The sequence below is a fragment of the Branchiostoma floridae genome, chromosome 13 (assembly GCF_000003815.2).
Source record: "Branchiostoma floridae strain S238N-H82 chromosome 13, Bfl_VNyyK, whole genome shotgun sequence".
Taxonomy (NCBI): Eukaryota; Metazoa; Chordata; class Leptocardii; order Amphioxiformes; family Branchiostomatidae; genus Branchiostoma; species Branchiostoma floridae.
Window position 1 is genome coordinate 22,214,229 of NC_049991.1, and position 21,572 is coordinate 22,235,800.

Sequence of the window (21,572 nt, forward strand, 5' to 3'; positions counted from 1 at the left end):
CGCCAGCCGCGTGAGCAGTTTCAAGGCGACACGGGCTACGTCAGTCATCACAGCTGTACAGGGACATAGGAAATATACGCGTACGGTTAGCTCAAATATAATCATGCATATCGCCAGCAGGAAAGAAAAACGTCGTGCACACGGCATTGTTTTAATTAGTTCATACTCAAGTGATAGCATCGAAGCAAACTAGTCAATACAGTCAAACCTGTCTATAGCGGCCACTCAAGGGACTGGAGAAATATGGCCACTATAGACAGGTGGCCACCATAGAGAAAATGTTGATCAATTGACCATCAGCAAGCTACACATGATTTCAGTTCACACTAATCTTTCTCACCAAGTAACATTGTCTCGATCGGTTAATTCACCGACAAAGACTTGCACTTTAATGCTCAAGGCATGCATACCTTCTGCTACCGCCAAAATGACCCTGTCAGGAACTCCAAATCCTCGCAAACTACAATTTCAAACTCGGTTCAGGGTGACATAAGGCTACAGTATGGTTGCAATAGGCACTGTTTCTGTATCAACGGGACCGGAAATCGTGTGGCCGTGGCTACGTTGGACAGATGGTCGCTAAGCCTATTTCTTAATCATTACGAATCCATACCTAACTACTTACTATGGGTAGAGTTATTTCAGAAGTTGCCAGAGGCGATGGCCACTGTACTGGAGCCTTTGGAGGTGCTTGCTGTTCACCTGGAGGAGTTATCTCGGCTGTCGCAAGGGACGTTGGCCACTGTACTGCAACTGGAGTCTTTGGAGGCCATGGCGCCTGATGCACAACTGGGGCTGGAGCCGGTTGCGGCTGCCTCTGCACAGGAGTCTGTTGAACCTGCCTCGGGGGTGCCGGCCGTGGTGTTGTCGGCCTCCGGGGAAGACCTTCCAGCCGACCGGGGTACACCTGCACTCGTTTTAATTGGGGTATAACAAAAACAAAAAAGAAAGAAAAGTAGACAAGAGTTTTTTCACTGTTTTCATCTTTTTATACAACGTTTCAAAGCACATACAAGAGAAGAAGGAAAGAAAAAGGGATGTGCTACCCACCACAGATTACTTGGCCGCCGTACTCCCACCAACCCACTCCTGCCACTGACTTGACACATCCAAATAAAGAAGACATACGAAACGTACAAGACAGACAGTTCATACCTGCACTCGGGAGGTGGCGCCCCTGCCCCCGCCCGCCAGCCTGACGTCGAACTGCAGCACGCGCGGCCGCTCGCAGTAGAAGGTGAAGTTGACTCCGTGGTGCCCGTTGGTCCGCCCTCCGGACGGATCCGGCCTTCAAACGTGACGCAGATGTCCTCGCCTTCCATCAGCACGATGGGCGGGGTGGGCGTGCCGTCCTGTGCACATGGGAACAATCAGGTGTTATTTTCAGGACATTCAGGGAAGGGAGAGCTTCAACAGTTCGACAAGCCGTAAAAAGATCCTACACAATCGTTGACTCAAGTCTCATCCCTGTCGATGTCCCAGGTGCTGATTGGCATTCATACTGCCAGTGCCTCCGAAGTCCTGAACAGGGGCAAGTTACCCTCTGTGGCCGGGGGTACATCCCCAGCGGGACCCAGTGACCTTGTGACCGCAGCCTTACCTGACGCTGGAACCCTTCCTCTTGTTCCATGTGACAGATGTGATCCTCCACCCTCTCCCTGATCACGCACTCTATCCGGGCCGTCATCACTCCCGCCTCGCGCGGCTCCCGCCACTTCTTAAAGATGACGATGCTGACGATCCTGGCCCGGATGTTCTTGGTTACCATGGTGACAGTTGCCGTAGGATCCTCCAGGATGTCGCAGCGAACAGCCGCGAAGCTGGAAGAAAATAACCACCCGGTTAGTTTGTCTTTAGAGATGTTACTATCGACTGCACGTCAACAGCCCTTTAGGGATCAGCTCCAAATAGCAAAAAATGTCGACAGTAGAACACATGGAAAACATCTGAACAACAATTACAAACATCATAAAACAATTGGTGTGGATCATTCTGTGAAGGAATCTTGGCAAGTTGAAAGAGGCTGCTTTAAATTTATTCAGGACCTTACTTAGAGATTCCGTTCGAGCGAGGAGGTTATATACATAGGCTATGGCACTATCGGAACACATTTTCTCCTTCCCCAACCGCGATGAAACTTACCCAGCTCTGAGCTGGTCCGTTCTGAAAGCCACCCTTGACCCCTGCAGGACGATGTCGTCCAGGGAGGCGGTAATGTCTTCCCACCGGCCGCTGTCGTTGCAGCTGAGGACGCGGACCCGTCCTCCCAGGTGTCCCGTCCCCGGAGCCAGCGGCAGCACCACGGTGGCAGGGCTGCTGAGGAGCAGGTTCTTACAGAACCGGACGATGTGGCTCATACTCCCGACCCCGCGGATCCCGTCCGGCGCCATCGCTGCGCACGTCAGGGTGTCCGCATCCACCGGGAGGACCTAACGGTGGGCACCAAAAAAGTAAATCATGAGGATAAGAGATTTATAACCATCCCTGAACAGAGAAGGTGGGCGCCATAGACTTCCTGCAACGTATGATCCACTGCTTACTGAGTCACGTGTTCTATCTGCATAACGTGACGTTACGACAGCAGTGGATTGTTCATTCCCTGACAAAGCAAGACTGGTGCTGTGTCGCAAATTTGGATGTGTGCTGGATTTTACAGTTTAATTAGTCCAATAATGAGTACGGGAGAGTGAACGTGTGTGATGATGGTGGTGACTATCGGCGCGTGCCTGCGAAGCTGGTGTGTTACGCCGAAGGGCGGTTATACCGGATATATACATACAGGTACAGATACATACTACGCCTCTCCAATGACGGTATGTGTTTTTCAAAGAAGCAAAGTTTCTTACCTTAAACCCCACGTGTTGCGGGCCGCAGTCCCTGGGAAGTTCTACCTGGACGTCAGTCTGCGGGGAGGACCTCAGCACTGCCGACAGTCCTCTCTGTACGCTTTCGAAGCGCTCCAACGGCCGCGCAGTCACCACGAACTCGGAGAAATGCGACACCTCTACTGTAGCAAAGTGCTGTCCCTGGAAGTGCAGATGAAACTGAACACTAATGATATAAAACAGGGAAAACGGGACCCAGGCGGGTGGCGCACAAGGATAAACCCAAAGGAGAGACGCGGGACTTTGACGAGGTTGCGAAAGGTGTTCCAAGCTTCCAAAGTTGGCATCCAATAATACCCTCGATCACGAAGTTGTGTAGAAAAAGCCTAAGACAACAAGCAGGCGTTCAGCAGCTTTTGCTTGCTACTGGAGTTTGCTGTGCCGAAAGCAATGAGTTATGCTTTTTGACGATGACTTACCCCCTTGTGCTGATTCCTCGTGTTCAGAGCCCTCCATGTCTTTCCTCCGTCCTCCGATGTCTTCACCACGAACTGCCTGTCCAGGTGGAACCGGGGCACGGCGTGCGGGATGCGCAGCGTTACGGGCCGGGAGAAGCTCAGCCCCGCCGGGCGCAGCTCCAGGATGTCGCTAACCAGCAGCTCCTCCTCCCCGAGCGCGACGGTCTGGCCGGCGCCGTGCGGGTTCAGCACTGCCGAGATGACGGAGGTGTCAACCCTGGTGGCTCCAGGAGGAATGGCAAGCCTGACGCCTGCCGGGAGCTCCAGGTACTGCACCGCGCGTGCGGCTGCTGAGATCGGGTGCCTATTTATGATAACAGACGACGTCAGCACTTTGAATACTACTGTCTCTGTCTCTTCAAAAACATGGAAGACGATACACATATATTATAAGGATTGGTTTAGAAAACGCCGGGAAAGGCAAAAACTTCAGCCACTCACCTAGACTGTTTGTTGTATTCCTCCGGAACGGTTTGACCCAGGCGGACTTCCTCATCCACTTCCAGAGCAACCGACTTTGCCGTTGCCATGGAGATATCGTCCAGGATTCCCTCCATCACGTCCATGACAAGGTGCCATTCTTCATGTTCTTCCAAAGCGATTGTCGTTGCTGTTGCCTTAAGATTGGTCACTTCCCTCAGGAGTTTTTTCATCACCTCCCATGCTATGGAATCTACCTGCACCGCGTCTGTGGCCACTTCTTCTGTCATCATCCACTTCGCCTCCTCTATCAACTCCCCCATCACCTCCCACGTCACATCATCTACACGGACTGCGCGAGTGGATACCTCCTCAGACATCGCCTCCGTGACTTCTCCCAAAACCTCTTCCAGCTCTTCCCACGCCAACGCATTCTGTTGCACTAACGGTGGAGCCACTCCGAACTCTTCTGCCGCCAACAATGCCGCGGGAACTTCTTCCAAGAGCCCTCGCATCACTTCCCAGGCCACAGCATCTAGCTGCACTGCGTTTGCCGCCACTTCTTCTGTCATCACTTCCGTAACCTCTCCCAACAGCACTTGCATCAGATCCCAGGCCATGGCATGCTGCTGCACAGCGCTTCCCGCCACTTCTTCAGTCATTGCCTTCGTGACTTCTCCCAAAAGGTCCTCCAACTCCTCCCATGCCACGCCATCTGTCTGCACTGTGCCTGTCGCCACTTCTGTCGCAATCTCCGTAATGCCTTCTTCAATAAGCTGTTCCATACCTTCCCACGCACCAGCATCCACCTGCACATCGCTTGTAGCAATTTCCTTTATCATCAGTGTTTGTGCTTCTTCTATGAACGCTTCCATAACTTCCCACGACGCAGCATCCAGCTGAATCGCGCCTGTTGCTTCTTCAGTCGCCATTGCCATGATGCCTTCCTCCAGAAGCTCTCCCATGATATCCCTTGTCACATCATCCACCTGCATCGCGTCGGTAGCTGCCTCCTCTGCCATCGATATCGCCGTTTCTTCCAACAGCTTGTCTGCTATAGTCACCACAGCCTTTTCTTCGCTTACACTTTCCTCGATGATCCCCTTCAGAAGACCTGGCATGTCTTCTTCCAACACGCTGAAGAAGATGTCCTCCGAACACTCCATGTCAGCGATTACAACGCAGGTGACGTCCGACATTACGTCATCCCAAACACGTGCCTCCGTCGCGGCCACCACGTGGTCTGCCAGGCCCTCGATGATCGTGTCTTCCACAACCTCCGCAGCGACGCCGACCGAAGTCTTGCTGATGATTTCCTCTGACAGCAGCTCAACGAGAACGGACACGACGTTTCCCTGGGCGACCTCGGCCTCGGGTAGCGCCAGTGCCGGGCAGTTGTCCAGGATGAGGCCGGTGTTTGTTCCTGTCTGCTTATCCCGCAGGTTCTTCCTCAGGTGATACAGAGAGAGCGGCAGACCCGCCAGCCGGCGGTTCCCCTCCAGGTCCAAGGTCTCCAGATTGAGGAGATTCCCGAGGTTTGCTGGAAGCGCGCGCAGTTTGTTCCCGGCGAGGTGAATCCGCCTTACTGTGGCCAGCTGCCCGATGGAGTCCGGCAGCGCCTCAAGCCCACAGTAGCTAACGTTCAGTTCCTCAATGTTCTCAAGATTTTCCAACCCTTCTGGCAACACCACAAGGAATAGTTGCCTTCCATATCCAATGTCTTTAAGTGTGAAGGGACGCTAAGCTTCAGGTCCCCCCGGCTGTTATTGAGCTTGTTCCGCTTCATCACCAGACACTCCAGGCGGCCCAAAGACAAGACAGGTTCTGGGATAGTCCGAAAGGCGTTATCACTGATGATGAGGACTCTAACCCGCTTGAGCGCCGACATGCCGGGCGGAAGTGACGTCAGCTCGTTCTGAGACAGGTCAAGGGTTTCCATGGTCACCAGGAGGGTCAGATTCTCGGGAAGCGTCTTCAGCTCACAGCCGCTCAAACCAACGTGCTTCAGGTACCGGAGCTGCTTCATGGAGGCCGGCAGCGAGGCTAGGCCGGGGTTTCTGGACAGGTCCACCTTTTCCAGGTAAGTGCACCTTGAGATGTTCCCACTGACCTCTTTGACGTCACATCCGGCGGCTCTGAGCTCCTTCAGGTGAGAAAGACTCGCGATGTCCACCGGCACGGAGCCTAGAGGGTTGTCGGACACGTCCAGCACTTCCACGTCATTCAGGCTGAAAACAGCGGGAGGTATTCGTGTGAGAGACTCGTGCGAGAGGTCCAGTTCCTTAGAGGAGCCTGCCTTCTCCATTCGTACCCTCAGCTTCGTCTCTGTCCAGTTGTCGCCTTTCCTTCCATTCGCGCCTTTTTCTCTTGGTGATCGCCTGGTGGATTTACGAGTGTGGTCCATCTCCTTATCTTCTCTGTCTTGTCTTGTGTAAAATGTCCTACAAACGACAAGATTTGCATCGAGTTTTATTACATTGTGCGCGTTTATTCTAAACAAATGTTCAAACACATCATGTACACATTCGTATACGTTTCCTGACCTATCATCAAGTTCATGTAACTTTTAAGAGTTTTGTGTGCGGTGTCATAGAGATGAATTATCCATGGCCACGAGATACACAAAAATCAAAATGCATAAGACACAAAATGCGTGCGTGGTTCATAAACTTTCATTCGTACATTCCTGGATGAATTAGGACACATTATTTTGACACTGACTCCAGGATGCCAGGCAGTAGCGTTTCCATGGATTCATCATTATAGGAAAGAAACCAGAGTGACATGGTCCGCTTTATATGGGCTTCATAACGACCGTTACACTTTTCAGCATTGCTAACCCACACATGGGTGTCCGCTATTACTCTCAGGTAGTGGCCAAACCAACGGTCCATGCACTCCGGCATGCGGAAAGTACGTGCTGAATTACTGCCAGGCTGCAATCTGGCCTTTATACTTCTGATAAAAACAAGCTCAAGAGGACGAGTAAATATTTGCCCTCAGTAAAGTCACGTGGACTTCAACAATACAGAGACTAATTCAGAGCAAACACAGAGCAGGGTTTGATACTGCCACTGCCATAGTCGATAGGGCACTGATCTGGGAAATTTAGCGCGATCAATATTTGAGGCTTCTCGGTGCCGTTATGGTAGCCATTGTGAAGTCCTGTTGCTTACGGCGTTGAGATAAAAACGTATCCACTAGAAAAGATGATGCACAGATTTATACAAAATGTTTACATCAGGCAGCTGTAGCCAAACAATGGAAAGCGAATTGATACTAATGGTAGCAATATTACGGGCATGATGAAAAGAAAATCACAGCATACAAAAGAGTTCAGAGTCAGTGTGGGGTGCTCTCTAGTTGTAAAATAAAACGAGCAATGAGAAGTTGCATCACAGAAACGTCAAGTCAATCGCCGCCAGTCAAGTTAATCCCTCGTAGCGTACTAGTCAATAAGCAAATGCCTTGTGACCACCATGGCAAATATTCTTGATTGTGAACGCAGATAATAAGATTTCTCCAGAACTTCTACCTTTGCTGCCGACAGTTGTTCAGTTCATCTCAGTCCGACGAGCCGTCACATTGCAGACTTTGTGACCTGAAATCCTGTCATGAGTAAAAAAGTGAAAAGTACAGGTACGCAGGACGGTCTTTAACAACAGCGCTACAGCGTAAACACATCCGCCACCAAAGTACTAAAGTCTATCGGGGAAACTGCACGCCATACGCAGGTGCGTGCTGCGGGTTATCAGTATGAGTGGAGTTGACCTGTCAAAGGTGGTTCATTTTCGGTAAGCAAAGGGGGATGTAGCCTCTAAGCTAAATTCAGGATGCCAGCGACTGTGTATTACGTTAGATGTGACAGGCTAGATTCCCTTTACGATGATTCCAAGAGCCAAGTACGCTATAGCTAGAACACTGATCACTCTCTGCGTTGAATCTCAGTGGCCCGGCTACGAATTACGTGGAATTGATTAAAACGGCTGATCACGCCTTGCTTGAAAAGGCATGGGTCACAGCAACCAACGCAGCAGCAAATGGTAGTTGTACGTAGCCATTGACATCATAAATCATCAAAAAGAAAAGGGAAAAGAAGTGAAATCTTTTCAACGTTGTGAAGAACCTAATGCTATGAGTGTGAACGGGTCATACAGTCTTTTCAGACTCAGATGCAAAGCCTCATTAACGTAATGTGCTCAGTCGTGGTATCTTAGGAACCGTCATGGTACACCGACGTTGTTTTGTCCCAGATATTCGTGAGCGCGAATCATCTGAAGCTTCTTCAGGTGGAAAAAAAGCACACGCCAGGGGCTGTGGCATTATTCTTGTCTGGCTCTTGTCTGGATCTCCTTGTCTGAGCATAAAGGCGGTACGATCGCGAGTTATAGCTTGGAACCCAAAATCGCGAGTTGACCATGATCGACCCCACAGCTGGAGTGAAAGTAGGTGTTTTTTTTTACTTTGTTTTGTGTTCAGTATCGTGTCACCGTGAGTTTGACATCGGGCGCACCTTCGCCAGCACCAGACGAGGTACTGTGCTACCTGAGTGTGTTGTTGTCTCACCAGAATGGTCCAGAGGAAGGAACTTAAAGAGCTAGACCTTTAACGTAGCGTACATGGTTCTTGGCTAGTTAGACAGTCCTGGTGTTAGTATGTGGCACGACCGGACCTGTAAAACCTAGCAGGAGGTGAACAGTTGGCTGATAACGCACAGTCGGACATGGAAGTAAAGTTTGGTCTGTGTCCTGGCCGCCGCACCACTGGCACTTGGCAAACTCTAAAGCTCGTAGCTTGAGCAAGTATAAGCAAGGACATTCTCATGTGTTCTTATAACTGTGTTCTGAAAGGCATTTCTTATGTCAATTTGACGGAAACAACATTTCTGTATTTTATGTCATCTCAGTTTCCGGGTTCATGACCCCGTGTGGCACAACAGGTGTCCTATTGACTGAGTAAAACCTACATGACCGGTCCTCTCGTGAGCCCGATTGTCTCAGGCGCTCATGTGCTCGGACCTCAGTTTCTCTAACTTTCTCTGCTGGCTATGGGCTCATGCTGTTAATCTCCAAGCAGATGTGCGGCCTAAATCGTTACGTTTTCTTCTCAGTGACATGCCCCTTCACTTTTACACAGAAGAGAAGAGATGCTGGCACAGTGAGCGTAGTTCAGTGCATGGAAGTGGTCAATGGCCTTGCACTGAGGAAAAGGCAGCTAGAAATGTAACAATTTAGGCTCAACCAACATCTTCTTCGTAATGATGTCCTATAAAGGATTCACGAAACCCCGATACTTGTCGTTGACAGGCGAATCCCGAGGGGAAGGGAGTTTGCAAGACCGATGCGGAGGGGCCGGGGGACGGCAAGACTGATGCCGAGGGGCCGGAGGTCGGCAAGACTCCGCCCCGCCGCGGGATGGTGTTCGGACTGGCCGCCGCGCTGCTGCTCGTGACCGGCGCTGCGGTGACTGGTGGACTGCTGGCGTATTTCCGGGGAAAAGACGGCCCAAATGTGGTGAGGTTCTTTTCTTCAGACTCATCGCGAGTCTAATGTTTCAGGGGCCTTTTCTTTTACTTTCTGTCTGTTTTTGTTTGTTAGCTTGTTAATTCATTTTAGTGAAAGGACAAGTCAAGAAGATATTAATGTATAATGAAGTAGGTTGGTCTCGACATGAATGATGGAAAAGTGTACTCTCTTGATCCCTAGCGACTTTATTTTGAACTGCAGCGTATTTTATTTTCCCAGTTCACGCTCCAGGCGTCTGTCGGCGGGCAGACTGTGCGGGAGGAGGTGGAGTTTGACCGGCGGAGCGGCGCGGCCGTGTACCGGGATGTCGGCGGTACGCAGGAGGGAGAGATCGTGCAGACCAGGGAGGTACGGCAGCAGTTCACTATCGAGGCGAAGTCATTTTTATGCTTCTCCTTACAGTTTAACTTAGAGATATCTTTAATGAATGAATCGAATGAAGACCTTTATTGTACATTTTTGCCCCACTGGGCGAAGTACGGGTCAATGGTCACAAATGTAGACATGTAACAATGATAACATTAACAATCATCTTTAATAGAAGCAGCCAAGTACGCCGGATCACTTTTTCTCTTTCAATAAGACTTATGGGTTCGTTTACGATTTGTTTGTACAATCGATGTGAGAACAACTTGTCTGTGTGGAAGAACCATGTCATTTTCGGTTTCGCCTTATTACGTCCCGACTCCGACAGCAAAGGACGAGTCCAATCCGTAAACTAAACGGTTGCTGCTCAATCACTTCTCATGTTGTATTTAACTTCTTGTTTGATTCCCCCTTCCCAGGGCCTGTTGGTGCTGTACTGGCAGGGCGGATGTTACCTACTGGAGAAGAACGGTACCCGCGAGATGGACATCGGCTCTGCAGAGGCTGCGGTGGAGGTTCTGTCTGTGAGTTATCCTCAAGCAGATGTGTATATTTGTTCGGTTTGCACATCTTTTGATGTTTTGCTAATCTCCAGGCAGATCCTACGGTACCATAAGATATAAGAAAAAACTGGTAGAGGAGTGAAGCCGGCCTTGGAGTGTCTTATGCCTGTAGATTAATGTTTTGCGCGTCTTTCTTGAGATGCCAGTATTCTTTCTTAGAGCCCTTGCAGCTCAAAATCATACCCGATGGCTAATTGCATGACAATCACAAAGTAAAAATAAAGAAATAGAGTTCATAACACTGATTTCTAGGTACTGCGATGACAATAGTGGCGTTTGACTTCTTCTTTGAAGGTAGTGGTTAATGAACGAAATGATTTTCTACCTAATGGATTGCCAATTGGCAATGAGTTGACTGACCTTTCCCCCTTTTGCCTCCAGGCCGATCCCGTGCCGCGACTGCAAGTCAGCGAGCTTTTTTTCTTGAACAAGTCGGTTCCGATTATTGCCGAAGATGACGTCACCCTGCGCGCCGAGCTGCCTCCGATCTGCGGCGACGCTCGGCTGTTCCGAGTCCGGGAGGAGGATGCTCCAGGTAGGGCGATGTGATAATGAATTACTTAACTATCCTAACGGAAACATCAACATCTAGGGGGAATCTACCAGGCTTTGAACATGAACCAGAAATAAATTATTGGTTTTGCAGTAACATAACAAGTGATTCTTTGTAAATGAATCAGAAATTCTTAATTACTAGTAATTAAGTAACAGAGCAAGTTATTATTTACTAGTAATAAATTAACAAGATCCGTGAGCGATTTTAGGCTAATTGATATAAAAGATAGATTTACGTCTTCAGCTGAGGACAAGTTACCTGACACATAACAGCAGACCTAAAATACAATAAAAGATAGTGGTTTCTACACCTCTGAGTTGTAGAAAAATAATTGCAAAGTATGATTCATTTAGCTATCATACTTTTCACTTTTTGCAGATGTTGAAGTGCTGGGGATTTCTGTTGGAGAGAGAGGAGACACTGATCGCAACAAGCGACAGATCAAGGGGCTTTCATCAATGCTTTCATCAACACTCCATGGCCGTATAAGGATAAAATACGTTTGCTGCTGGTTTGTAATAATCGTTTGTGACTAGTGTCATCATCTTTCTCTCGCTTCCCCATTCCAAGCAGTTTTCATGTGCACAGCTATGTCCACTGTCATGACTGTTGAAGCAGCCACGCCATTGAAACTGCCTTTGTCAAAAAGGTTATGTTTAATGTCATTTCTCCTTCTCCATGGACAACATATCCCCAGAAGTTGTACATGTATTTGGGTAGAGAAGATGATCAACTAATATGATGTATGCAAATGCAGAGCTTATTTCTATAACCAATGAGAAACATTTGTAATACATCACTTCAAGGGTTAACATCTTTGGTGATGGCATGAGATCATGGAACTCTAGTTGTCACTGGACTACACAAAAATTAACATGAAATGTCGAACGTGGGTGACAATGTATACTTTGGCTTTATAAAGGGGCATACTGGGAGGCTATCTCACCTTTAATTACAGTGCTTGTATGTTTGACACTGAGGGAGACATCCTGTTTACACATAAAACTTAGCTAGATTACGTAGTTTGTGCACAGTGTAAACATTTCACTCCTTTGTCTATGTGTATTTGTTAGAGGTGAACTGATGAAAGAGACCAAATTTGCCACATTTCTTATAAAACATCTTTTAATGTCAGAACGAACTTTGTACACATAACAAAAACATTTGCCACAGCACTACAGAATAAATATGCTACCTAACAAACTATCCAGACATGTAGAACAACTATCCTTGGTGTGGACTGCAACAATACCGGCTGAGATACATTTTGTAACTGTGTAATAATATGGTTTTGAGAAACGCTTAAAGAATATTGAATTTCCGATATCATGTGTCAAGGCACTGCTCTGATCTGCAGTTATTGCTTGATTCCTGCTAGTGCGTCCCCTGTACTGACTCCTTTTGGTTACATCTCAAGCCTTACATGGGCTGTAAATAGTGCTAACTTTATAGAATTCTTGTCATATTGGGACTGATTCCACAAATGGCTTTGTGCATTTATAGCTATGTTTGTGTCTATATAAAATGATTCTGTGCGTCAGCTTTGTGTAGTTCCAACTGGTTAACATAATGTGCATTTGCCTCTAATAAACATAGACTTCTAATAGACATATAAAGGTGATGACTTCTGAGTATCTCCCACAGTGAAGCCTTTACTCTATCTAACATAAGTTATCTTAACTTCTCCATGTCTTTGATCGTGGAGCTTTAAAACTTCGTACATTTTCTGGCTTACAATTTTGGTAAACTATTTGCTGCGACTCCCTCAAAGTGGCTAGAATATCAGCACAAGCTCCATAGAGCATGTGTGGTACAGACAATACTGTTCTTGTTAAACACAGAGGTACCAGAAGCAGAGTTGTTTCCCCTGCCTCGTGTTGACAATATATAAAGCACTGTTTCACATTCCACCCTGTTAAGGGACAGTTCATTGTAGGAGTTCTTTGTTTGATGGTTTGATGGATATAGCTGCTGACAAGAGGCTGAATTTCTGACAGCGTACCAAAGAAAGACCACTGTTTGGTTTTGCTCTACCAGTCTCCACAAGTCACAAGAAAGAACAGATAACATGCCAGGGGAGTGGGCTGGCCAGGGAGTACAGTTCAGGACCCAGTTTTTCCAGCGACCTGTGGAGCCTGGTAGAGACCAAACCTGTTGTACGACACACGACTGGGTCCTTATGTATAGTACTGGGCCTGCACAAACTCTTAGTCGCTTCACACCCGTTTACATATATTAGATGTGCTTACAAGGCCATTTGTAAGCACTTCATGCTTTGCACTCTCTTTGGTGTAAAAATAAAAAGACGTGACTTGGGAGTTCATATTGTAGCTACTTTTGGAGAGGAGACAAATTAAGAATCTTAGGTTTGGAAGGAGTCTGCAGAAGGAGACTTCTACAAGACCTTATTGCAAAGTTAACTTGAAGTGTCCTCAAGGACTGTCCAAGCCCCTTGTACTGCTTCTTTAATTCATGACTCTTCAAAAGACCGATCCCAGCCCCTTGAACTGTTTCTTTAGTTGAAGACGTCTAGAAGACCCAGCTCAGCCCTTAAGACGTCTAGAAGGCCGCTCCCAGCCCTTAGGATGCCTCAGAAGACCCACCCGAGCCCCTTGAACTGCTTGTGTACTTGAAGATGCCTTAGAAGACCCATCCTGCCGTTAAGACGTCTAGAAGACCCACCCGAGCCCCTTGAACTGCTTGGCCTGCTGGCGGTGGCGGCCCCACCCGTGGAAGCAGCAGGTGAACTTGTACGGCTCCTTGTTCTTAACTGTCAGCCGAAGCTTCCGCTGGATCCCCTTCGAGCGCAGGTGTTGGATGTACACCTGTCACAGGTAACAAACACAACAAAAAGGTAAACTACGGGTGTCTGGTGTATGTACATCTGGGGAAACAACATCAGGTATCAGAAACACAACAAAACATAGAACACCAATTTATGTGTAAATCCTATCATACAAGCCCTTACCCATACCCATACACATGATACTCAAACACACCACAGAATATTTCAGTCCCGATGATTTGACTAATTGATGTATGATTTGTGAAGATTTGCTTGTAGCTCGACTTCTGTAAGTAATTCGCAATTCAGTTAACCAGCTGCAACTTTTTTACAAATGAAATAATTCATTCATTCAACCTGCTCCTGACCCCTAACCCCTGACCCCTCACCTGTGCACTCTTGATGGCCAGTTTAGCCTCGATCTGACTCGCTGTCGGCCCCACCCAGACAAACTGTGCTCCTGACCCCTAACCCCTGACCTCTGCCCCCTCACCTGTGCACTCTTGATGGCCAGTTTAGCCTCGATCTGACTCGCAGTCGGCCCCACCCAGACAAACTGTGCTCCTGACCCCTAACCCCCGACCTCTGCCCCCTCACCTGTGCACTCTTGATGGCCAGTTTAGCCTCGATCTGACTCGCAGTCGGCCCCACCCAGACAAACTGTGCTCCTGACCCCTAACCCCCGACCTCTGCCCCCTCACCTGTGCACTCTTGATGGCCAGTTTAGCCTCGATCTGACTCGCAGTCGGCCCCACCCAGACGAACACTTCCGCTCCGGTGTCGAGCAGCATGACATCATCATCAGCAAGGTCATCCTTGGGTCAACAACAACAGTTTAGTTTAGACACTTTAACCTGTTATTCATTGAAAAAAACAAACCCAGAAACATGAGAAAGAGCATCCGTGAACAGTTTCATCAGGTTGGTACGTCACTGAATAAAGAGACTCTTTTTTTACACAACCAGTGCTTTATTCTCACCGAAACGTCGGTGAGAATAAAGCACTGGTTGTGTAAAAAAAGAGTCTCTTTATTCAATGAGAAAGAACAGAATGTTTAGTGCTATATAATTCCCACCTGGCAGAAGTCTGAGCACTTCTCGGACACGGTGAAGAATCCCTTCTCATTAGAGCAGCGGAACAGCCGCGTGTGCCGCATGAACTCTGCATCCTGGAGGGGGGGGGGGCATAATGGGTTAAACAAGCTGGCTTAGGGAGTGTGATGGCTGTTTCTTCGTATACGAAGATCAATGGTAGGCAGACAAGGTTGATTAGACAACCAGTCTGCCTGGCCTGCACGTGACTTGTTAAGGTGAAGGAGGGATGTGCACTCCCTTCTCCACCCTCTCGTCTACTGGCGCACTAAGTCCTACAGGGACAGAACTGTTTTGCCCCGTAAGACGGCCCCAGCAGATGCAGGTTTTATTATTTGGAGTTTCCATCTCCTAGGAGGACTTCCGACCAAGGATGCAAGGGGTTCCTCCTACCCCTGACTCGTGTGTCATGGCGGGTGCGTCATGCCCGAACATGCCCCTATGGCCTGTCACCACAACAAAGGCCTGTCACTGCCACTAGCCGCAGCTATGTACTCATTTACACCTGAGTTAGGCGAGGAAAGTCGTGTAAAGTGCCTTTCCCAAGGGCACAAGATCGGTGACACGGCAAGCGGATTTGAACCCGGGACCTTTCGGGCCTGAGACCAACGCGCTCCCGATCGTGCCACGCGGTCCCACTTAGGGAGTGTAACACATTTGTAAAACATGCTCTAAGATCTGGTTCCTCATCAGTCTCTATTCAGTCCAGACTTCTAGCTTCTAATGAAATTGAGGAAAGGAAACAAAGACCATTTCCATGACTGCATAGTTCTCTCCTATCAGCAAACTCCATTCACAACTTGAAGGGCAGATAACTCAATGGATAATACTAGAGAACATCTATGTGCAAGCACATCTGACCCTGGAGAAGCAGGGAACAACACACAGACAGTAAAGCAGAGAGGACTTCTTAGGTTATTAACTCACTCATACAGAGTCAACTTTGCTTCTGGTGATCTCCACAGTACTTCCCACCCCAGCCTAAAGCTTCACTGCTTCTACTCTCCCCCCCCGTTCCCCCATGTGTGTCTCACCTCCTCATACTCGGTCCGCCCGCCCAGCGCCACCCAGAAGAAGTTCTCGGGCTCCTCCCCCTCGTTCAGGATCTGCACACTGTAGGAGCCCTGGGGAACAGAACAGACATCATCATTATCAATACTTATATACTAACTCTTATCAACTCTCTCCGGCTTAGGATCTGGACACTGTAAGGGCACTGGGGATAAAATGGACATCATTATTATCGTTATATACAACTCTTATCATCCCATTATCAACTTACTTTGGGGCTGAAGTCTTGATGGAATACAGAACATAGGTTACAAGGCATAAGTTAGAGTTCATGGGACGTGACCCTGACATACGTTGGGGTTGATGTCTTTAGAGGTTACAGGGCATAGGTTAGAGTTCACGAGGCGTGAGCCTGACTTACATTGGTTTGATGTCTTTAGGGGTTACAGGGCATAGGTTAGAGTTCGTGGTGCGTGACCCTGACTTACGTTGGGGTTGATGTCGTTGGAGACGTCCTCCACCAGTTTTGCCTCGTCGGGTTCGGAGCAGCGCCCGATCCACACGTACACTATCCCGTTCGTCTCGTCGTTGTCAAACGGAACCTTCAGGATGTAGCTGGGGGGAAACAGACATTTGACTATTTGCAAGTGTTGGAATTCAAAGGGTGAAGCAAAACAAAGCTTACCAGTAAATCAAGTTAATACATTAAAAGACTCTTCAAAATAGCTGCAGTTTCTGAGGACTCTCCATATCTTGCAAGTTTATAATGATAACAAAATAACAAAACAAGAAACTCACCAGAACTCCGAGTTTAGCAGTTTGCCCTCAGCTGGGATCTGTGGGGAAAAGCAGCCATGTTGTCATCAGGTTTTTATCAAATACATGTACATGTATACTACACTCCCCATGTCTAAGTTAAAATCAGCCCTACCAGCAGCTGGCCACTCCCCATGCAGTGTTAAACTACACTGAGCACCTGTTCTTCCTTGGCACGTTCTCAAACATCCATCCAGTCCAAACTCAGAGTTTGTACATGTTCTACATGCTCCCCTCCTGACCCTTTCCCTGACCCTCGCCCCCCTGCCCTCACCTGGTGCAGAGAGGGCTGTTGATACTGTACTACATGCCCCCTGACCCTTCCCCTGTGACCCCTGACCTGACCTGGATACATCTGGTGCAGAGCAGGCTGTGTTTACTGTACTACATGCCCCCTGACCCTTGCCCTGTGACCCCTGACCTGACCTGGATACACCTGGTGCAGAGCGGGCTGCCGTTGGCCCTGATCTGGAACAGCGACGGCTGCGGCTCTGCTGGTTTGTCCTTCCTGTGACCTTGGTGGATGATGAACTTCTTCTTGAAGTGAGCCAGGAACTTCAGGTTCTCTTGTTGCTGTGAAAGGGAGAAGCAGAACTGTTGGAAAGACATCTTCCAGATTGGAAAAACAATGGCAACTGGAAAAATTGCCTTTTGATAGAAAATAAAATGTGTAAATAACTAAGACTCTGACCTGGTGTGTTCTCACCACCTCCAGTTTTCCTGGGAACAGCGACTCAAACTTCTTCTGCAGGCTGAGGGAAGAAACAACGAGGGGTAAGTATCACTGACTCAAGAGTTACCGACCAACGAAAAATAAAAGCCTTTATCACCTCAACGCCCCCCCCCCCACAGCTGAACGTGTACAGGAAAGGCTGAACTTGAAAGTGAAGTGAGCCAGACCTACCTGAAAATGAAAGTGAGCCAGCCTTACCTAAAAGTGAAAGTGAGCCAGCCTTACCTTAAAGTGAGCCAGCCTTACCTGAAAGTGAAAGTGAGCCAGCCTTACCTGAAAATGAAAGTGAGCCAGCCCTACCTTAAAGTGAAAGTGAGCCGAACCTACCTTAAAGTGAAAGTGAGCCAGCCTTACCTGAAAGTGAAAGTGAGCCAGCCCTACCTGAAAGTGAAAGTGAGCCAACCCTACCTGAAAGTGAAAGTGAGCCAGCCTTACCTGAAAGTGAAAGTGAGCCAGCCCTACCTGAAAGTGAAAGTGAGCCAGCCCATGTTGCTTGCGTCTCGGCCCTGCCAGACGTAACTGTCCCCGCTGAAGAAGTGACCTGGGGGTTACAGGGAAGAGGTTAGAGTTCATACAGTACCGGCACAGGAACACGTAACTGTCCCCGCTGTAGAAGTGACCTGGGGGTTACAGGGAAGAGGTTAGAGTTCATACAGTACCGGCACAGGAACATGTTACTGTCTCCGCTGTAGAAGTGACCTGGGGGGTACAGGGCAAGGGTTAGAGTTCATACAGTACCGGCACAGGAACACGTACAGGGCAGAGGTTAGAGTTCATACAGTACTGGCACAGGAACACGTAACTGTCCCCGCTGTAGAAGTGACCTGGGGGTTACAGGGAAGAGGTAAGAGTTCATACAGTACCGGCACAGGAACACGTTACTGTCTCCGCTGTAGAAGTGACCTGGGGGGTACAGGGCAAGGGTTAGAGTTCTTACAGTACCGGCACAGGAACACGTACAGGGCAGAGGTTAGAGTTCATACAGTACTGGCACAGGAACACGTAACTGTCCCCGCTGTAGAAGTGACCTGGGGGTAACAGGGCAGAGGTTAGAGTTCATACAGTACTGGCATAGGAACACGTTACTGTGCCCGCTGCAGAAGTGACCTGGGGGTTACAGGGCAAGGGTTAGAGTTCTTACAGTACCGGCACAGGAACACATAACTGTCTCCGCTGTAGAAGTGACCTGGGGGGTACAGGGCAAGGGTTAGAGTTCATACAGTACAGTACCAAAACAGGAACACGCTGTGGAAGAAACCCAGTATACAGTGTAAAACTATCTCCAATGATTCCAGTTTCTGACTTACCGATCTCCTCCTCAGGTAGTCGGACAAACTTCTTGCCCTCCAGAACAAACGACTCCATCCCGTCCAGATCCTCGTTCCACTCCTCCATCAGCTGTTCCTAAACAGGGCAGAGAGACAAATGAATAAACACAGCACCAAGTTTAGCTTGCATCAGGAAAGCTGGGCAGGTGCACACGGCTGTTTTTGTTTGTCATTTTATCTTACAGAACAGCTCAACTTTCTAAATTTGAAGTTGCTGCATCCGCAAAAAACAAGGAGAAAAAATTAAAATTTTACAGTTCCAAGAGTCAAAACTCTGTTTTCCTGCTTCTCCACCTTGAGACAAACCAAGCAGAACTTACGGCCTCTGCTGAGGACATGGGCGGCTGTCGGGGCATGAAGAGGGCCGACAGGTCCGTCTTAGCCTCCTTCTTAGCCTGCTCCTCATCCTGCGGATGACAACAAACACTTAAGGAACACTTTCACTCATGGAATAGAGCAGATGTTGTCTGTCAGTTGGTATATGTTAAACACATTAGGTATAATATAAACACATGGTATGATACACAGTGAACAAGTCATACGCACATGCTGACATGCACCAACATACAGAGAACAGAACATGCACAGGGGGGGTAGAAGTTACACAGAGAGGAGCAGGGTTACAGAGGAAGGGGGGTAAATAAAGAGGGGAGGGGGGTAAGTACGGAGATGGTTTACCTGTGGTACCTGCAGCCTGCCTGGTACCTGTCCAAGGTGAGTCCTATCGTGTTACCTGTACATTAGGCTATCATGTTACCTAAACTATTGTGTAATGTTACAGCTACAGACTTTGGCTAGTGAAGAGGAGAGAAGTTTGTTACCTGCTGTCGGCAGCGGAAAGCGTCAGAGAAACGTTACTGTTGACTCAGGCACCGGGTTACCGTGGTTACCTGGCACCATGGTTACCATGGTTACGAGTCACGGCCAGGACACCACGACGAGGAGAAACGACTCGTGCCGTGCTGTGCAGGCCGGCTAGTGTCAGACTATTGAGGTCATGCAGAGACAAACTACCGTTGTAAAGTTTTACTCTTTCTACAATATTAAAACATAATCTTCACCAATGTCTTTCAGCCTGATTGAAATTACAATCATATATTATATTTCCTCAGAAATGCACATCTGATGTCATGTTTACTGTAACACACATTTTTCTGCTTGTTTTCACACAGCCACACTGTTGAGCAGATTGGGGTGTAAAATAAGGAATCAAAGCCCCAATACTGCAGGGATGTTTTTTACTGCAAAGTCTAGGAGGCAGTGTACTTTTTAAGTAATCTTTAAGTGTTGCTGAATGGATGTGATATTTCCAAGAAGTGTGTTGTTTACATGTTTCAAATTCTACCGTTTTACAGAAAACCATGTTTACAGCTTTACACAATAAAATCAATGTGGCCTTGACGTCTGTGGAATGTATTCAGGCAATGTCTGTAGTCTGATGGTAAAGGTTGCCATGGCAACAGCCCCGCCCTACCTCCTCCTCCTCCTCCTCATCTTCCTCCTCCAGCACACTGAGTGACTCCAGACTGGTCCAGGGGGTGCCGCTGCCCAGACTCCCAGAATCCTCCCTGCTCTTGTCAAGCGTCTTTTCTAACCGCTAGGTTCACATGCACACGTTCAGGATGGGACACGTGAGGGGCAACAGGAGACATGGGGGGCAACAGGAGACATGGGGGGGCAACAGTGGGGGACAGACTCACACTTGTACACAGAAGGGTGCAAAATACATCACATTGTACAACACACACAGCTTCTTCAAGGCAAACTTTTCCGTACAGGATCTAGATAAACCAAGAAATCCACATGCACAACAAACTCGGGATCCTCAGGCACAAGTCCTTGCACATCAGCGAAGTTGATGCTATGCTAATATGGTACCCAGTGCACAAACTGATTGAGCATGGAATCACCACAAGATAGAAGGGCAAACAGAGACAGACCAGATCATTTCAACAATCAAAATCAGCTGTGACCTTAACACAGTCATCCAACCCAGCCTACCCAGTCCCATACAACCTGGCTCAGTCCCACCCAGCCTACCCACCCAGCCTACCCGCCCCACGTACCCGTTTGATCTCAGGGCCGCCCTTGTGCGCCTCCTCTGCACTTTTGGTATAGTCCACAGGAACGATGTCGTCCCAGCCGGTAAACTTGGACTTGAACACCTGCGTCTCCGTCCTGTACAGGTCAATCAATCAATCAATCGACTTATCAGTCTTTACCAACCTACATGACAGCATATCCCTGCACATTAAACATAATTCTCCTTGGTCCTTTTGTCTTGTCTAACTAGGATCGAAATGTTTGATTGACAAGGAAAGCTCTAAGGATACATTTACAGTGTTTTTCATGTTGTTTTCTGTCTTAGAACGATGCATTAGTGAATAAATAATGTCCAAGCTACCAGATGAGTAAAACTTACAAGGTTAGGATCATAACATCATTGTGGCATCTTTTTCTACAACTGTGATTCATTACTGCACTAATACACAGTATTTTCATCTGTTTGACTACAAACTACAAGAGACGAAAGTGCTACAGGCTAAGCTCTGCACTCCACAGTTGTTCATTACCTGAACCTACACACATCAGAGCATGCAGACAGACTGCTGTACACAAATGTGGTGGAGACAAAATGTCAGACATGATAATGTTCTGCTTATCCTGACTACAGGTAGAACATGTGGTTAGTGACGGGTCCTTTCCGTAGAATAATCATTACAGCGTACACTCTTCCATGGTGTCTAAACCTGCACAGGCCTGAACCAACATGCATGAACAGGACTGGGGCTGGTGGAAGGTTAACCTGAAATTGTGTGTTCTCAGTTGGGTTTTGTGGTGCCAGTTTGACATGTAATTCTGCCGACAGGAAGATGGGGGGAGGACTCTGGTTTAATTGTTTAACTCTTCATGAGGCGTCTGCATGACTGTAATACAGCCAAACCTGCGCTAGTGACTACCGAGGGGACCTGTACAACATGGCCAGTTCAGACTCAAATATTCACTAGAAAACCTTCTTATGCTGGGGTTAATGG

At 48.2% G+C, this 21,572-nt stretch overlaps 4 protein-coding genes and 1 long non-coding RNA gene across 5 annotated transcripts in view; 2 read left to right on the forward strand and 3 right to left on the reverse strand.

Annotated features, from left to right (window-relative positions):
* Positions 1-698: 698 nt before the first annotated feature.
* On the reverse strand, positions 699-4,962 carry LOC118428675. Its single transcript, XM_035838789.1, has 7 exons — positions 3,785-4,962; positions 3,305-3,647; positions 2,847-3,026; positions 2,143-2,429; positions 1,601-1,820; positions 1,156-1,352; positions 699-912 (listed from the first exon to the last, which is right to left on the reverse strand). Exons 1-7 carry the CDS (start codon positions 4,960-4,962, stop codon positions 699-701), a joined length of 2,619 nt encoding a protein of 872 aa, XP_035694682.1.
* On the reverse strand, positions 4,913-7,507 carry LOC118429496 (leucine-rich repeat-containing protein 40-like). Its single transcript, XM_035839996.1, has 2 exons — positions 7,299-7,507; positions 4,913-6,204 (listed from the first exon to the last, which is right to left on the reverse strand). The coding sequence occupies exon 2, from the start codon at positions 6,165-6,167 to the stop codon at positions 5,406-5,408; it is 762 nt and encodes a 253-aa protein (XP_035695889.1). The 5' UTR covers positions 6,168-6,204; positions 7,299-7,507; the 3' UTR covers positions 4,913-5,405.
* Positions 7,508-8,181: 674 nt separating this feature from the next.
* Positions 8,182-10,481, forward strand: LOC118428676. Its single transcript, XM_035838790.1, has 5 exons — positions 8,182-8,208; positions 9,070-9,276; positions 9,508-9,636; positions 10,074-10,178; positions 10,470-10,481. The coding sequence occupies exons 1-5, from the start codon at positions 8,182-8,184 to the stop codon at positions 10,479-10,481; spliced, it is 480 nt and encodes a 159-aa protein (XP_035694683.1).
* A 123-nt stretch (positions 10,482-10,604) lies between these two features.
* On the forward strand, positions 10,605-12,676 carry LOC118429140. Its single transcript, XR_004832706.1, has 2 exons — positions 10,605-10,752; positions 11,152-12,676. It is a non-coding gene; the product is annotated as an uncharacterized LOC118429140 (long non-coding RNA).
* A 720-nt stretch (positions 12,677-13,396) lies between these two features.
* Positions 13,397-21,572, reverse strand: part of LOC118428677 (protein flightless-1 homolog) — a 37,186-nt gene continuing 29,010 nt past the window's right edge. The window contains exons 25-39 of the mRNA XM_035838792.1: positions 20,604-20,715; positions 18,858-18,944; positions 18,517-18,613; positions 18,351-18,395; positions 18,193-18,237; positions 17,989-18,033; positions 17,672-17,750; positions 17,168-17,228; positions 16,903-17,049; positions 16,459-16,496; positions 16,149-16,275; positions 15,684-15,773; positions 14,634-14,726; positions 14,260-14,373; positions 13,397-13,598 (exon numbers count right to left, since the gene is read on the reverse strand). Coding sequence (XP_035694685.1) covers positions 13,443-13,598; positions 14,260-14,373; positions 14,634-14,726; positions 15,684-15,773; positions 16,149-16,275; positions 16,459-16,496; positions 16,903-17,049; positions 17,168-17,228; positions 17,672-17,750; positions 17,989-18,033; positions 18,193-18,237; positions 18,351-18,395; positions 18,517-18,613; positions 18,858-18,944; positions 20,604-20,715 — 1,336 coding nt within the window. The 3' untranslated portion in view covers positions 13,397-13,442. The remainder of the gene's footprint in view (positions 13,599-14,259; positions 14,374-14,633; positions 14,727-15,683; positions 15,774-16,148; positions 16,276-16,458; positions 16,497-16,902; positions 17,050-17,167; positions 17,229-17,671; positions 17,751-17,988; positions 18,034-18,192; positions 18,238-18,350; positions 18,396-18,516; positions 18,614-18,857; positions 18,945-20,603; positions 20,716-21,572) is intronic.